The sequence below is a fragment of the Physeter macrocephalus genome, chromosome 19 (assembly GCF_002837175.3).
Source record: "Physeter macrocephalus isolate SW-GA chromosome 19, ASM283717v5, whole genome shotgun sequence".
In the NCBI taxonomy this organism is placed as follows: Eukaryota; Metazoa; Chordata; class Mammalia; order Artiodactyla; family Physeteridae; genus Physeter; species Physeter macrocephalus.
The window spans coordinates 63,161,467-63,178,294 of NC_041232.1; the positions used below are offsets into that span (position 1 = coordinate 63,161,467).

Genomic DNA, 16,828 nt, shown 5'->3' on the forward strand with positions numbered 1-16,828 from the left:
GGTCATATGTAAATAGAGAAGAAAAACATTTTCAGACATGAGAAACTAAAAAATAAAAAACCTACCTCACATAAACCCTTTCCCCAGAAAGCTACTGTAGTATATGCTCCACCAACATGAAGCAGTAAACCAAGAAAGAAGAATTCACAGGAGCCAAGATCAACCAAAGGAAACAAGTGAAGGAAATTCCCAGGAAGATGCTGCAGCTGGGAAGGAGAACCAGAGTACAACCTGGTTGGAGCTGGAAGCAGCTCTCCAAGAAAAGAATGGAACTGAGAATTTGATGTTTGACTATTTTGCGAGGAGTTTTAGAGTTACATCAGAAAATCTGTACTTGTGTTAGTGACTGGATATTTGCAAAACATAACCAAGAAAGGCCTAGAATCCAGAACATACAAAGAATCTACACAAAGATAAATAACTCGGTAGAAAAAACTGGCAAAAGACTTGAATTAGCTTCAGAAAAGAGGAAATCCAAATTAAAACTATAATGAGATGTTATTACAAAACTGACCAAACTAAGTGTTCATGAGGATGTGAAGCAACAGGAATCTTATACACCACCAGTTGAAGAATAAAGTGGCAGCACTGCATGGGAAACGGTTTGGTACGATACATGTTACGCAGCGAATCCACTAAGAGGTGTACACCCTGGAGGAAGGCATGTACATGTGCTTACTTATGATGGAAATTATATATTCATACTTGTGCAATAATTTAATTATTAAAAATCTTCCTAAATGTAAGTAACACAAGGACAGGGATGGTGGCTCTTCTGTTTCCTCTTGTGAATTATGAATCTGATTAGCTATGCAAGAAATTTTTGTGGAATCAAACTGAACTGGGAAACACTAATACAACAATAGAAAGTTTAGCAGAAAAACCTTTTTAAAAAGGACAGGAGGTGAAAGTTCATAGACCTGTGAAAAATGTTCAATAACACTCATAATGAAAGAAATAAAAATTAAAAACAATAATGAAATACCATTTTTGATATAAAAGGACAAATATTAAAATAATTATAATACAGCTGTGAAAGTATAGTGAGATACATCCTCTCATACATCCCTTGTAGAAATATAAGATGATACACAGATGCATTAATTGTACAATATTTCTGGAAAGCAATTTGACATGGGTTGAGTCTTGAAAATACTGATCCCTCTGACAGCAAAATCTAGTACAATTCCAGTTTTAAGACTACTTCAAAAATAGAACTAAAAAAGGTGAGATACGATGTATTCACAAACTGATAATTATAAATTCATACAAAATATGAGACACAACCAAATGAGCAATAATGGGATAAGAGTTAATATATTTTAGAACCTCCATAATACAGGTTATACAAATACTAAAATGTGAGACTTTCAAAGAATTGATGATATCACAGAAAAATGTTAATAATGTTAAGTAAAAATGGCAGAATACAGAACTATATAAAGTATGATCTCAATTCTACTAAATATATATGCATGCGTGTATATACATGTCTGTATATAATACATAAACACACATACGGAAGGTGACAATTGTTACAGCAGAATAGACAGCAAATAGAGTTAATGTTCAAGAGACTAATTATTGCAGTTTTTTTATCAAGGTTTGTTAAACTTTCTTTACTTTAATATTTAAAAAAGAATCATAATAAATACCTCCATTTACACTTACCAGATCAATATTTTGCATGATATCCTGAAATGAAGGATGTGTTCGAAATTGTTCAAAGAGATCTCGTTTGTAAAGAAGTGCATACACCAAATTTGGATTGTGATGAAGAGAATTTGTCAGGCAGGAGTTGATGATCTCTAACATCATTCGAATCACTTCTTCGATGACATTTAGGTCTTGTGCCTGATAAAGAAAGAAAATCCCCATATAGAGTCTGTGTTTTTCTCCTTGACACAAATTAATTAGAATGAGGGCAACTGCTTTGCAATTCAAACAGCATTGGAAAGATCATGCAAAAGAGCTCTTCAAGATTACTTCTGTCAAGAATTTTTACAATTAAATTTATCAGTTACTAAAGGATTTAAAATCTTTTGAACTTAGTATGGTGATAATTATAAATTTCACATAATAAATTATAGACTTGCCAATCTAGAAGGAAATTTGGAGCTTATTCAGTCGTTTGATTAATAGATCCTAATTTGTACTCTTATCGCTGTATCACCCTAAATCATTAGACTTGCACAGTACAAAGTGGTGGTAGGGTCTTACCAATTCCAAGAAAAGTGTCTAATTCAGAATATGACCTCATTTTTCTGCACTGTCATTTCAACGTCCATATTTACAGATAAAGAGCCTACTGTTTCGTTTCTGCTTCCTCAGAGTCAACAGTCTTTGGGAATCTGAATGTGAAATAGTTATAAGAGCAAAACTCAAAGCAATCAATATCTCTCTTGAAAGAAATAACAATGGAAAGCAAAAACACAGGTGAATACAACACTTTCCTTCTCCTCTTGAGTTTTCTAAATTATGTTTGACAGCTGAAGCAGAAATTATAACACTGTCTGATGTGGTTCTCAATGGATGTAAAGGAACACCTAAGACAATTACTTTATAAACCAGGGAGAGCAAAGGGATTTAAAGAGGGGAAGGTTTCTACATCTCACTTGAACTGGTAAAATGTCAACACGACTAGACTGTGGTAAGTTATGTATGTAAATGCCTAGAGCGAGTTTATACAAGGAGATAGTATACAAAATATACTACTGATATATCAAAATGGAATTCTAAAAAAATGTTCAAGTATCCACAGGAAGGCAGTCAAATAAGACAGATTAGAAACAAGGAACAAACAGAAAGCAGAAAGTAAAATGGCAGACTTAAGCTCTAACATATCAATTATTACATTAATTGTATACAGTATAAATACAATAATTAAAACCCAAAGAATGGCAGAGTGGATAAAAAACACATGACCCAACTATATGCAATCTATAAGAAACTTCAAATATAAAACTCACTTTAAATAAAGTTAGATAGAAAGTAAAAGAATGGAAAAAGATATAACATGCAAATATTAATCTAAAGAAAGTAGGGATGGCTATATTAATATCTGATAAAGTACACTTCACTTCAAAGACTGTATGGCCTACAAAATAAAAAATACTAGCTGGTGCCTTACATAAAAGTTTACCACCCCTGGTCTAGCAGACAAAAAGGTATACTTATCCATACAATTTACCTCCACCTGTATTGTTTTAACCATAATGTCCATCATTCAATCAAACTTTATGAGATAAACAAAAAGCAAGTAAAAACAATCCATGTCCAAGAGACAAAGTAATCAGCAGACTCAGAGATACACAGATATTGAAAATATCAAATAGGGAATTTAAAAGAATTATGATATACAAAATCTACTATGAGTCTATAATATGCTTGCATTGATGGGGAATTTTAGCAGAGTTGAAAACTATAAAAGGGAACTTCCCTGGTGGTGTAGTGGTTAAGAATCTGCCTGCCAATGCAGGGGACACAGGTTCGAGCCCTGGTCTGGGAAGATCCCACATGCTGCGGAGCAACTAAGATTGTGTGCCGCAACTACTGAAGCCTGTGTGGCTCTAGGGCTCACGTGCTACAACTACTGAGCCCACTTGCTGCAACTACTGAAGCCCGTGCACCTAGAGCCCATACTCCACAACAAGAGAAGCCACCACAATGAGAAGCCTGCGCACCACAACGAAGAGTAGCCCCCACTCGCGACAACTAGAGAAAGCCCGCACGCAGCAACGAAGACCCCATGTGGCCAAAAATAAAATTTAAAAATTACAAAAGGGCTTCCCTGGTGGCGCAGTGGTTGAGAGTCTGCCTGCCGATGAAAAAAAAAAAAAAAATTACAAAAAAAACCCAACTATAAGAAAGTAACACGTAGAAATGTTAGAATTAAAAAAAAAAATGTTAGGGCTTCCCTGGTGGCACAGTGGTTGAGAGTCCACCTGCCGATGCAGGGGACACGGGTTCGTACCCCGGTCTGGGAGGATCCCACATGCCGCGGAGTGGCTAGGCCCATGAGCCATGGCCGCTGAGCCTGCGCGACCAGAGCCTGTGCTCCACAACGGGAGAGGCCACGACAGTGAGAGGCCTGCCTACCGCAAAAAAAAAAAAAAAAAAAATGGTAATAGCAGTAAAGAATATCTAGATAGGTTCAACAGTAGACTTGAAAGAATCTTTTAGAGATAATGGCTGAGCTTTTTAAAAAAATAACAAAAGAATCAAACAACAGATCTAAGAAGCTCAGAATAACTCCAAAGTATTCCCTAAACAACCCCCCCACCCATACAACAAAAAACCACACAACTAGATGCATCATATTCAAACTACTGAAGACCAAAGAGAAAGAGAAAATCTTGAAGGCAGCCCAAGGAAAAAACAGATTAAATACAGAGGCACAAAGCTAAGAATTACAGTAGACTCCTCATGAGAAATTATGCAAGCCAATCTAAATGCAGCAGCATCACTAAAGTGTTGAAATAAGAGTCAAGCAAGAATTCTATCACTAGCAAAAATATCTTTCAAATAGGAAGGTAAGATAAATACTTTCTCAGACTAAAAAAAGTTGAGATAATGTATTACTTGTACGCCCACACTATAAGAAATGTTAAAGGAATTTCTTCAGACAGGAGGAATATGAAACTAGACAGAATTGTAGATCTACACAAGGAAATAAAGACATTTTTATTTTAAATCATTCTAAAAGAAAACTGATTTCAGAAGCGAAACAGTAACAATGTATTATAGGTTTATAGTACATGTAAAATATGTAAAATTTATCAAAATGTCCTTCCTCTAATGGGCATCCAATTTATTTTATTTCCTTGTTTCCATAAACAAGGTTGCAATAAGCATCCTGGTAGATCTGTTCTTATATATGGGCACTTTTGTTTCTCTGGGAGAGATTCCAGGAGAGGGATGGCTGAAAAGGTTGTGTTTGTAATGTTAATAGATGTTGCCAGACATTGCTTAAGGAGCTATAACAACCCATTTACAATGGCAATGTAGGAAAGCTCCTGCTCTCATTTTCTCACCAACAAGTGTAATTGTTCTTTTTAATATTCACTGCCTGAAAGAGTCATCAGTTTTTAATAACGTTATATCACAATTTCCTGTAGTGATTAAGTATTTATAAATTCCTCTGAGTGATTCTTGTATTCAAAGTGACTGTAGGTTCATGATTGGCCTCTTTTTAAAAACGTTATCATTATGTATTGCTTCTCTTTATTCATAAGTGTATGTTTTACTGATATTAATATTGCTGGGACTTCTCTGGTGGCACAGTGGTTGAGAATCCACCTGCCAATGCAGGGGACATGGGTTCGATCCCTGGTCCGGGAAGATCCCACATGCCATGGACCTACTAAGCCTGTGCACCGCAACTGCTGAGCCTGCACTCTAGAGCCCTCGAGCCACAACTACTGAAGCCTGTGGGCCCTAGAGCCCACGCGCTGCAACTACTGAGCCCACGCGCCACAACTACTGAAGCCCGTGCGCTCTAGGGCCCGCGTGTCACAACTACTGAGCTCGTGTGCTGCAACGAGAGAAGCCACCGCAATGAGAAGCCTGCGCACCTCAACGAAGAGTATCTCCTGCTTGCTGCAACTAGAGAAAGCCTGCGTGCAGCAATGAAGACCCAATGCAGCCCCCCCCCAAATATATATATATATATATATACATTGCTATACCATCTTTATTTTGTTTAGCATTTGCCAGGTATATCTTTAATTTTCAAACTTTCTGTGTTACTGAAAACAAATAAGGTTAAAAGCAACTATGCTGCTAGGCTTTATAAATTTTTTTTGTTGTTGTTGTTTTTTTTGTTTGGTACGCGGGCCTCTCACTGCTGTGGCCTCTCCCGTTGCGGAGCACAGGCTCCGGACGCACAGGCTCAGCGGCCATGGCTCACGGGCCCAGCCGCTCCGCGGCACGTGGGATCTTCCCGGACCGGGACATGAACCCATGTCCCCTGCATCGGCAGGTGGATTCTCAACCACTGCACCACCAGGGAAGCCCGGCTTTATAATTTTTAAATCTAATCTAATAGTCTGACTTTTGAGTTTAATTCACTTACATTGTTATTACTGATATCTTTGGAATTTATTCCTATCATCGTTTTGTGACTTTATATCAGTTATCTATTGCTATATAACTAACTACAGGCATACCTCATTTTACTGCACTTCACAGATACTGTTTTGTTTTACAAACTGAATGTTTGTGGCAACCCTGCATTGTCAGATGATGGTTAGCAGTTTTTAGCAATAAAGTAATTTTTAATTAAGATATGCTCATTTGTTTTTTTAGACAGTATGTTATTGCATACCTAATAGACTTAGTGTAAACATAACTTTTATATGCACTGGGAAACCAAAAGATTCGTGACACACTGTATTGTGATATTTGCTTTATTGCGGTGGTTTAGAACCGAACCTGAAATTATCTATGAGGTATGCCTGCTCTTCGAAGTTTAGCAGCTTAGAATAGCAATAATCATTTGTTTTGCTAACAATTTGGGCTGGCCTTGGTGGGAACAGTTTGTCTCTGCTCCATACGGCTTCACATGGGGCTGCCTGAGTGGCGGTTGGAGAATCTACTATTATGACAGCTCTCTATCATAATATGGCTGGCAAGTTGGTGCTGGCTGTGAGCTGGGGGCACAGCTGTGGGTAGGGACCAGAGCCTTTGATTCTTCTTTGCACGGTCTCTTTGGGGCTGCATGAGCTTCCTCACAGGTTGAAGGTTCCAGGAGATTCAATGCTGGAAATCACTTACTGTCACTGCCATTTAGTGTTACTACCAAATGGTGCCACACACAATTTATTGAGGAGTGGCAAAGTTCTAGAAGAGCACGTGAAGCAGAAGATGTTGTGGCCGTCATCTCTGGAATGCATAACCTGCCATATTTGTTTGCCATCCTTTATAAGTTTACCTCTTCCAAACCTGTCTTCCCTTTCCAGCTTCTGTTGAATTAATAAAGCTTTTTGTTATCCTGGTCCCTCCTTTTCCTCTCTGCTGGTTTACAGGCTAAAGATAGCATTTCTATTCTTATAGGGGTAGCCCTTAAAATTTTAACATACACATCCAACTTTAAAAATACTGCTGTCTACCTCCTGAACAAGATCTAAGGAGGTTAACATACTTTCACTTCTCTTTGAACAGCAAGCCCCTGACCCCATTCTTCCTTGTTTTGTTACAGTAGCTTAGGTTTTTAATTTCATCTTTTAAAAAACCCCATAAATTGGTTTTAAAAAAGTCAATGGTTAACTAAATTTACATGTGAATTTCAGCGTACACACTCTTTCCTGCATTCCACTTCTTTACAGATCTATTCTTCTTCTATCTGAAGTACATCCTTTAGTAGTGCTTTCAGTGAAGTCTATGGCTAATAAACTTTTAGTCCTTGCGTGATTGAAATACGTCTTGATTTTGCATTCACTCTTACATTATATTTTAACTATATATAACTAAGAATTATAGTTAGAATTACAGTTACTTTCTTCTGCACTTTAAAGATATTGGTTCACTTTATTCTGGCATCTATTTTTGTCATGGAGAAGTTTACTGCAAACCTAACTATTGTTCCCCTGTAGAAAATCTTTTTGATAGCTTTTAAGATTTTCTTTTCACCCTTTAACACTCTTGAGTTTCACAACCATGTGTTTAGGTGTTGATTTATCTTTATGTATCCTGCTCAGTATTCAGAGCATACTTTTCATCTGACAACCTAGTCTCTTCCATAAAGATAATTTGCATAATTTTTTCTCATTACCTTCCAATTTACTAACCCTTTTTGATAGTACCCAGTTTAGAACTTATTTTGTCTACTGAGCTTTCAATTTTAATGACTATAGTTTTCATTCTAAGCTTTTTAATTGAATAGTTCTCTGAGTCATGTTCTTATTTCATTTCTCCCTGTTTTTATTTCATAATTATTTATTCATCTCAATGAATATTATATCCTTCATTTATCTTTGAGGGTATTAAAAATACTTAGAGTGCTTTCAAAATTATCCTATTAAATTTTAATTCTCTTTGGATAAATTTACCCTACTTATGATCACGACTATGCTCATGGCTGTCTTTCTTAGTATTAAGTTAGATTTTGCCATGTATTTTGGAACTTTGGTTGTGTAGGCTCATCTGATGTAGCTTAATCCCCCCAAATCTACACGTCATGCAGCAGCTTCCTAGAGCCTTCAGTCTGAAACTAGGTCTCACTGTTGGTATCTCAGGGCTGCTGCCCTGCAGTCACATTGAAGGCAGTATAGGCAGGGTCCGTCACCAAGCCACATCCCTCATAATGGGCTCAAGATCCCATCGTGAGGCTGGTTCTGTGTCCCCCCACCTCCCTAGGCATAGAACTTAACCGTCATTATTAGTACCTCTATTCAGGCTCTTTTCAGTAAGTGGTCAATTCCAGCTCTCAGTTTCTAGCAGAGAACCTGGCACCAGCTTGCTGTCTCTCACTGGGCCCCTTAGTGTTACGCCTGCCCTGCAGCAGTTGAGCTCCCAGCCACTCCCGCCTCCTTCCAGGCCTGAAGCTTGGCAGCCTCACCGCTTCAGAGCTTGCTATCTGCATTGACAGCTTTTTCTTTTCTTTTCTTTTCTTTTTTTTTTGCGGTACGCGGGCCTCTCCCGCGTCCCCTGCATCGGCAGGCGGACTCCCAACCACTGCGCCACCAGGGAAGCCCTAATGCTATCTTTTAAAGATTATTTTCAGCTGCAGATTTACAAATTAAATGACAAGGACATAAAGCTTCTCTGACATTACTCAAATCAACTGAAAATATAATGTAAGAGGCTACAGCAAAGACATTTTATACGATATCATATTTTGTCATATTGTCATCATACTAGAAAGCATCCTGTATATTTTAATGTTATAAAACAATTATAAAACAAAAATGAGAAATTAAACATAATTTAGAAATTAAAAATAAGTTTAAATTAGGGAGTGGTTGATTATAATTTTCTGACAATATCTATTTTAACATGTAACACTGTAAATCATTTACATTTTAGACATTATTACAAAAAGAACAAAAAATAACTGCCTTTGCAAAGTGGATAAATTAATGCAATTACTATAACTGCAAAGAATCACATCTCTTAGTTTTAGACATAACTGCTAAATTACACTTTTATTAATTTACAAAACTGGTCCTTTAGGGAAGTGTATAAAAAAAATGGACTTATATTTATGGAATAAGTTTAAAAAAAAAAAGACAGGTTTTAAAAAACTAACAAAAATTAGCTTTGTCAGAGATAATATCAGATGGCTCATTGGTAGAGAAGCAAAATACGTGGAGAATATTGTGCCTTTTTCATTCATGGTATTTTCTTTTTAGTACATACAGCTTCCATTCCAGGAATATATTCCTCATCAAACAGACTCTCTTCTCAAAAAAAAAAAAAAAAAAAAAAAAAAAAAAAAGGCAGACTTACTTTATTGTAGAAAATCTCAAATGTAAAAACAAGGGCCCTGAGAAAATGGCTCCATTTTCAGATGTTTCTGATGGTTTTGTACATGTTGGTAATGAACACTGAACATGATCTGTACTAAGCAGTGAATTTACGTCAAACGGACAAGCTGGCAGTTGTGGGAGTATCTTACCCTGTCAACAGCAGTCATGGCTGCTTCATTATATAAACTTCCTTTTCCTTTCAAGAGGGAATTTATACAGTTAAATAGTTTCAAATAATTTATTTTTAGTTTCCTTAAGAGAAGCATATGTATCTTGTTTGTATTAGTTTTGGGGGGATTCCAAGAGAGTTGTCTAAATTTCCTGCATTTTCAGCAGAAAATAAAACCTTCAACAAAATTAATGGGACTTTGCCGAAGTGGGGAAGGGGGGAGGAAGCGCACAAGCAAGAATCTTTTAAAGGTAACGTGCAAATGGCCTTCAAAGACAATCATTCGGTGATGGAGTCTTGTTATCTCTATGCTGTTAAAATTCACTGGCACACACGATGAAAAGCTTTGTGACCACCATGTTATTTCCAGCCAGTATTGGATTTGTCCCAGAATATCGAGCTTCTGATAGCGAGAACTAGCTTTCTATTACATGCAAAATCACAGCTGAAGAATCAATCCTGTGACCAGAGGAGATGATGCAGGGGGGAGGAAGGGGGAGGGAAGAAGGCTGTGCTCTAGCACCACCAACTTGGGTAAAACGATGTGGTCGTTTTCTCCATTCCTTGGACAGGGTCTGAATGTGGCCCACAAGCCTAAACTAGAACCCTGGGAAGGCTGTTATTTAAAACATGCTTACTGGTGGCAGAAAGGCAAGATAATGGTGGCTGCCAGGGGCCATGGGCTAACTTCACATGTTTTCCCATACCTGGAAAACAGCCAGAGAACACACAAAAAAGGAATATTCTGATTGAAATCCAGCTAGGCTGCAGCCCCCAACAAGCAGTTACCCTTAGCAGGCTACTCATACTGGGCAGCAAATGGGGTGCCTAACAGTGCGTCTTACCCCTCCCCAGGCCCTCCCACTGGCAGAAGAGAGGAAGCACACACCCGAGCTTGGAGTTTTTCATATTGTTTTTTAAAATGCAAGGCTTTGCATCAAGAATTAGTGTTCACTTCCATTCTCCAAATTACACTGGTGTTGGGACTGCTCTGGCGGTCCGGTGGTTAGGACTTCACCTTCCAATGCAGGGGGTGTAGGTTCAATCCCTGGTTGGAGAGCTAAGATCCCACATGCCTCGTGGCCAAAAACGCCAAGACATAAAAATAGAAGCAATATTGTAAGAAATTCAATAAAGACTTTAAAAATGGTCCACATGAAGAAAATCTTAAAAAGAACAAAAACAAAACCAAAATACACTGGTAAAAAGTAATATCTAAGTGAAATAATTCTGTATGAAGATGTATTACCTTTTTAAAAATGGCTTTGACATTGTACTGAGTGCCTCCCATCATCACCCCACTCTGAGATACAAGAGTCCCAGTTCCAATTCTAACAGTAACTAGCTGTGTGACTTTCGGTAACCACTTAACCTGAGTTGCAGTTTTTTATTTGCAAAAATAAGTGCTTGTGAGCTTTAAAAAATCCCTTCCTAGTCCTAGCTTCCTTAAAGAATGTAGAAAATACTGAATTTAGAAAGCAAATTTTATTAGACTAACCATAAATGTAATTAATGTAGAAAAATCTTAGGTTGACCTCAAACTTCAGTAAAATTCAGAATTTACTTTAGATTATCACAGCACCTAAAATAGTGTCACTGTTCGTTTAGAATGGAAAAAAATTCCCAACAAACTTTGAGACTAAAAATGTATAAGGCTAAGTTTGAAAATAATCAGTCTCTAAACCAAGGAACCTACTGATTCTTCTGTATCTCATTTTTTTCAGTGTTTGTTATTTATCTTTGATATTGTTAAGGCACAGAAGGGAAATAATCTCTAAGGTGTATGTCAGGGATTTCACATGAAGGTCAGACACCTAATGATGCTTGGTGCCCTTTTTTCATTCATTCTTGGGAAGAAGGGTAGGTGGTGCTAAGAAGGGCAGTAAAGAATCACATATAAGAGAGCTATTTACAAAGCAGAAATAGAGACACAGACGTAGAGAAGAAACGTACGGATTCCAAGGGGGAAAAGGGGGGTGGGATGAATTGGGAGATTGGGATTGACATATAAACACTATTGATACTATGTATAAAATAGATAACTAATGATAACCTACTGTATATAGCATAGGGAACTCTACTCAGTGCTCTGTGGTGATAAGGAAACGATACTCCAATAAAAATGAAAAAAAAAAAAAGAAAGAGCTGTAGTTCTGATATGTAAAAAAAGGAAAAAGGAAAAAGAGAGGTAGCTACAAGTTAGTAGAGAGAAGCTCTAGAATGGGTTCTAGTCTCAGTTTTGCCATAGACTGGACAAGTCCCTTTCTGTGCCTCAAATGCAAAACAAATGGGCTCTTTGGGCAATGCAGGGAAGCATTAAGGGACTGACTTCTGCTTAGGATGTGGAAAGCTGCAAAGAATGTCATCTCCTACCCTAACAAGGAGAAATAGCCAGATAATTTAATAAGTCAAAAGTCTTCTTAAGGTCATCAGAGAATAGTTCTGCAAGGTAATGAAGTGAAATGAATTCCCAAGAGGGACAAGTTCCTCTAAGGAAGGAAGGAACACAAGCACTCCCTCGCTTTTGGCAGAGTGCAGGCAGAAGAGGTGGTCTCCACAGAAATGGGTAAGAAGAAATCGGCTAAAATTTTAATGAATTCTTAAAAGCTAAGTGTGGTCTAATGTGTCAGTCTGGAAAGCGAGAAACTCAGATACAGTGGAGTTTGCACTCATGCAAAAGTTCTTTTCCACTGGACTCCACCGGGTGCTCATGAGCCCCTCTACTTGGCTCAAGCTTGCAGAAGGTGACCAGCTGCAGCTGGGGGCAGGCACCAAGACTCTGTTACTTCCCAGACATTCTTCTCCTGCTAAGCAAAAGCCTTAAGCTACTGGGACAGAAAACCCTTTCCACCTAGAGCACAGGCAAACTTCCACTGTTTCTAGGGGAGACGTAGGAACATAACCCACCTGCCTCTGAAGAGAAGCAAGAAACCCTCTCACCCCCAAGACACAGGCAAAGATCCATTCTTGCTGGTGGAGGGATAGAAGCAAAAACCTTCTAACACTGGGGTTGGGGCCAGGATCCCATACCTATACCAATACCAAGCAGAGGTCTGCTATCACTGGGGAAGGGGCAGAAAACTCCCACTCAAGGCCCACCACAGATACGAGGCAGAGTTTGGTTGCCAAGGGGAGGAGGAGCAGAGATGCTGAGAAAGCCCTATCTCTAAGACCTGGATGCACCCAAGGACTCCTCAAGATTGAGGCTGGACCAGGACAATAGAAATATTTCTTCTCTTCTCTAACTCCACTGCAAGGACTGCTGAAAGCAGAGTATGATAAAGGAACACTGAAAAAACAAACAAACCAACAAACCCAGGCCCACTCTTTAAGCACAGGTAACAACTGCTGGGGAAATTTGAAGTTGGTGGTACAATGAAGACACAAAACCCAAACCCAACTCCAGTCCTAACTAGAATGATCCAACTTCCTATTAGCAGCCTAACAGCAGAGATGTGACCATTTACAGTCATAAATAGTTTTTGCTTTAGACTCTGCTGTCCTATACACAATGACTGGCATTGAAAAGAAAATTATGAGACACATAAAATAAGTTATATGGTCCATAAGTAAAACAGAATATATGATTTGGTAAATGCTGGGGACAGAGTAGTGCTCCAGACATGTCCATACCTTTACACAGGTTATCATTTAGAGGAGATACACCCTGAGAAGTATTCGGTGCTATGGGAACACTTGGGGGTTGATGCGGGGGCAGGTAGGAGAAAGAGGCTTCCCAGAGGAAGTACAGCAGAGTGGTTAGGAACATAAGCTCTGGAGTCAGGCTTAAATTGGAACCCCAGCTTTAGCATTTACTAGCTGTGTGTCCTTGGGCAATTTACTGAATTTCTTTGAGCCTCAGCTTTCTCATCTGAAAAATTAGAATATTACCTGTTTTATAGGATGTGATTAAATAGTACAATGTACTTAACAACATTTGCTGTCTTGCCTAGCAGATGGAAAGCGCTCATTACCTGGTAGTTACTATGATTACTTATTATTAATAGGCAGATACCTGTACAAGTTGGTGGGAGAGGTGGATAGGCAGAAGGAACTGCATGTACAAAAGGCCTAATAGTGAAGTGGACCATGGAACAGCAGGGACATCCAGTTTGGCTAGAATGTCAAATATAAGAAAGGAATAACAAGAGGTGAAACTAGATCAAGCAGGCCTCACAGGTCAAGGCAGATGAGTTCAGGACTTCCCTCAGTACAAAGAGGACCTTTAGGGCTCCTTCCAGCTGAGAAGTACCCAAAGAGAGAAGGAAAAACACTTCTGGCTAAAGAACAGCACTGGAGAACTTCAAGTAGCTAGCTCTAGGAGACGAGATGGTGAAAAATACCCAGAGAGGCCCAGGGAGCACATTCTGAAAACCTACTGAGGCAGAGATTCAGGCATGTTACTTGCTAGTCATAGTGCCAAGGGCATGAGAAACAGAGAGGAGATAGCAGAGACTGAAAGTTAAGGGTGAACTTTGGAACTACTATCTACAATTTTGAAAAACAGCAAAGGGAAGACGTTTTCTAACAGAACGATACATAGTACACAAAGCTTTACTAATTAATATATTAGAAATGGTACCATAGAAATATATTTGCTCCTTTCAAAAGAACATCGGAAGAAAAAGAATCCGGAAACATATCCAAGTATACATGGGAATTCAGTAAATTATGTGGAATTTCATATCAGAGGGGATAAATAATTGAACCATTGTTACTGGGTTAACTGAGTAATAATTAAATAGAAAAAAAGTAAAGGCAAGATCTCTAATTCATTCCTCTCAACAAAAAGAATGCTAGAACACTGAAAGGTGAAAAATAAATCTTAAGGTGGTAGAAAATATACAGGTATATATTTTCATAATCTTGACCCAGGGTTGAGATAGTGAAGACAGGGAGGCTTTTCAAAGTTTGGGGAAAAAAATCCAGAGTTCCTAAAAGAAAAAACACACCGCTTTGAATACATGAAAATGTAAATCTCTTGTACTGAAAAATGCTAATCAATAACAGAGATGCTACCAATGGCGTACTTACAGAAAAGGCACAGCCTCATAGTCATCCATACGTAAATAAGTAAAATTTAAATAGTAAACATTATAAACCCATAGAAAGCAGGACAGAAAAAAATAATAAAAAAATAAAAACCTAAATGAATAAATAAGAAAATAGAAAAAAACCACATGAGAATAAGTAAGTAAATATATAAATAAATTTGCTCCTTTTAAAAGCAAACAAAAGATAGACAAAATGCTCTTTAGGAAAAAGAGGAAAAACACAAATATAAAACATTAGGGAAGATAAAAGGACTGTAACTACAGATATGGAGGATATTTCAATTAAAATTCTTCGTACAATTCTCTAAGAAAATAGACAATCTGTGACAAAAATGCAAAAATTAGAAAAAACTAATGATATACTCTATTAGCGAGATTGTAGGAAAACTGGAACTCTCATGTTATGTTAGTGGGAATGCAAAATGGTACAACCTCATTGGAGGAACATTTGACAATATACAGAAAAACTAAATGGGCATTTGCACTTTGACTCAGAAATCCCACCTTTAGGAAGTGATTACAAAGGTACATCTGCACAACTATGCAACAGCGTATGCACAAGGCTATTTGTTATGGCATCATTTGCAATAGTGAAAGAAAACAAAATGTCCATCAATAAACTATGGTATGTCCACATAATGGAATACTATGCAGTCGGGAAAAGCAATGAAGATGGCTTTACACTAAGATGAAGTGACCTCTGGGACTTACTGTTTATATAGCAAGGTGTAGAACAGTACACAGAGTATGTTATCTCTTGAGTAACAAAGGACTTAGGGAAGCGAGAGAGTGTGTGTATGCAAACAGAACAAAACAAAAAACAAAACCAAACCAAACCTCTGGAAGAATAAACTAAAAATAATACAAATAAAAATAGTTACCTTTAGAAGAAGGGAAGAAACAAGAAGAGGGAATAGGGATGAAAGCAAGACCTTCCTAGGTACACCTTGTTACACAGTTTTGACTTTGGAAACATATACCTTACATAATCCAAAATAAAATTAAATCAAGAATTAAAAAGAATTCTCTAAAACCTGACAACAAACTTGAATGATGTATCAGAAGGATGACACAAGGATACAGACATAAGAATTACTTCATGTGGCTTTGGAACATAGTAGTTTGACTGTATGTAAGTATAATCTTAGTCGAATATTAAGTAGAATATATTCTAAGGACAAATAGAACTGAAATATCAAACTTTATTCAATAGTCTCACTGTTAACAGTCACACTGCTGGCATTATTTTGAAGCTATAGATTACTTAATGCAAGTAAATAATTATGTTAATGTTTTTAAGAATCAAGGTTTTCAGTGTAAGAGAGGAGATACAAACATAAAACAGAAGAAATAAAGCTAAAAGTTCATAATGCTAAATGTGAATTTAAAATCATAAACAAATGACTTTTTCTTTGAAAAAATGTATATATCTTTATTAATAGTCCACTGAAAAGGTCTAGTAGTAATGACAACCAAATAGCAATGGGAACATCAACTGTCAGATTATATTCTCTAAACACCATTCACCACCAAAAAAACCCAAACAAACCCAAACGAAAAAACCCCCACCCAACCCAAGTCTTCTTGAAGAGGTGATTGATACCAGGTCTGTGGCAGAAAGTACAGAATATTAGCTGGGACATCTTGTGCTGGAAATCAAGGAAGCTTTTAATGACTAGTGGACTGTGTTAAAGGGACCCAGAAGTCAACATGATGTGATGACAAGTAACCAAAGATAAAACTTCCAAGAGTTGAGCTTCAAATATGAGATTTCTGGCAGGTGGAATAGATGTTTTAGACTGACTCTCTCACCCGAGAACAGCTATAAAAGCTGAATATGTGCATGCATGTACATATCCATACACACTGTTTAATGTCCTCAGTAAGTCACCATAGACATTTAAGGGCCTCAGAAAGCTATCAAGGCAGTAAGAAATTATTAGTGCAAGATTTAGGAAAAAAGGAAAGCCCAGACGATAAATCTGGCATTTAGAACCACTTTTCCCGTAAAGGTGTATGCTGAAGTATAGCTGAGAGCCTGAATAGCTGAGTAGCTAAGAAGCTTAGTGTAAAGTTCGATAGGGTCATAGGACTTGAAGAAGGCAAGGACAAAGACTGGAATTCAGGGTCTGTCAAAG

At 37.7% G+C, this 16,828-nt stretch overlaps 1 protein-coding gene across 2 annotated transcripts in view; it reads right to left on the minus strand.

Annotated features, from left to right (window-relative positions):
* DYM (dymeclin) overlaps positions 1-16,828 on the minus strand; it is a 382,138-nt gene that overhangs the window by 77,263 nt on the left and 288,047 nt on the right. For both annotated transcript variants that reach the window (XM_024132334.2, XM_028480232.2), the window contains one exon: positions 1,672-1,854. In XM_024132334.2, coding sequence (XP_023988102.1) covers positions 1,672-1,854 — 183 coding nt within the window. The remainder of the gene's footprint in view (positions 1-1,671; positions 1,855-16,828) is intronic.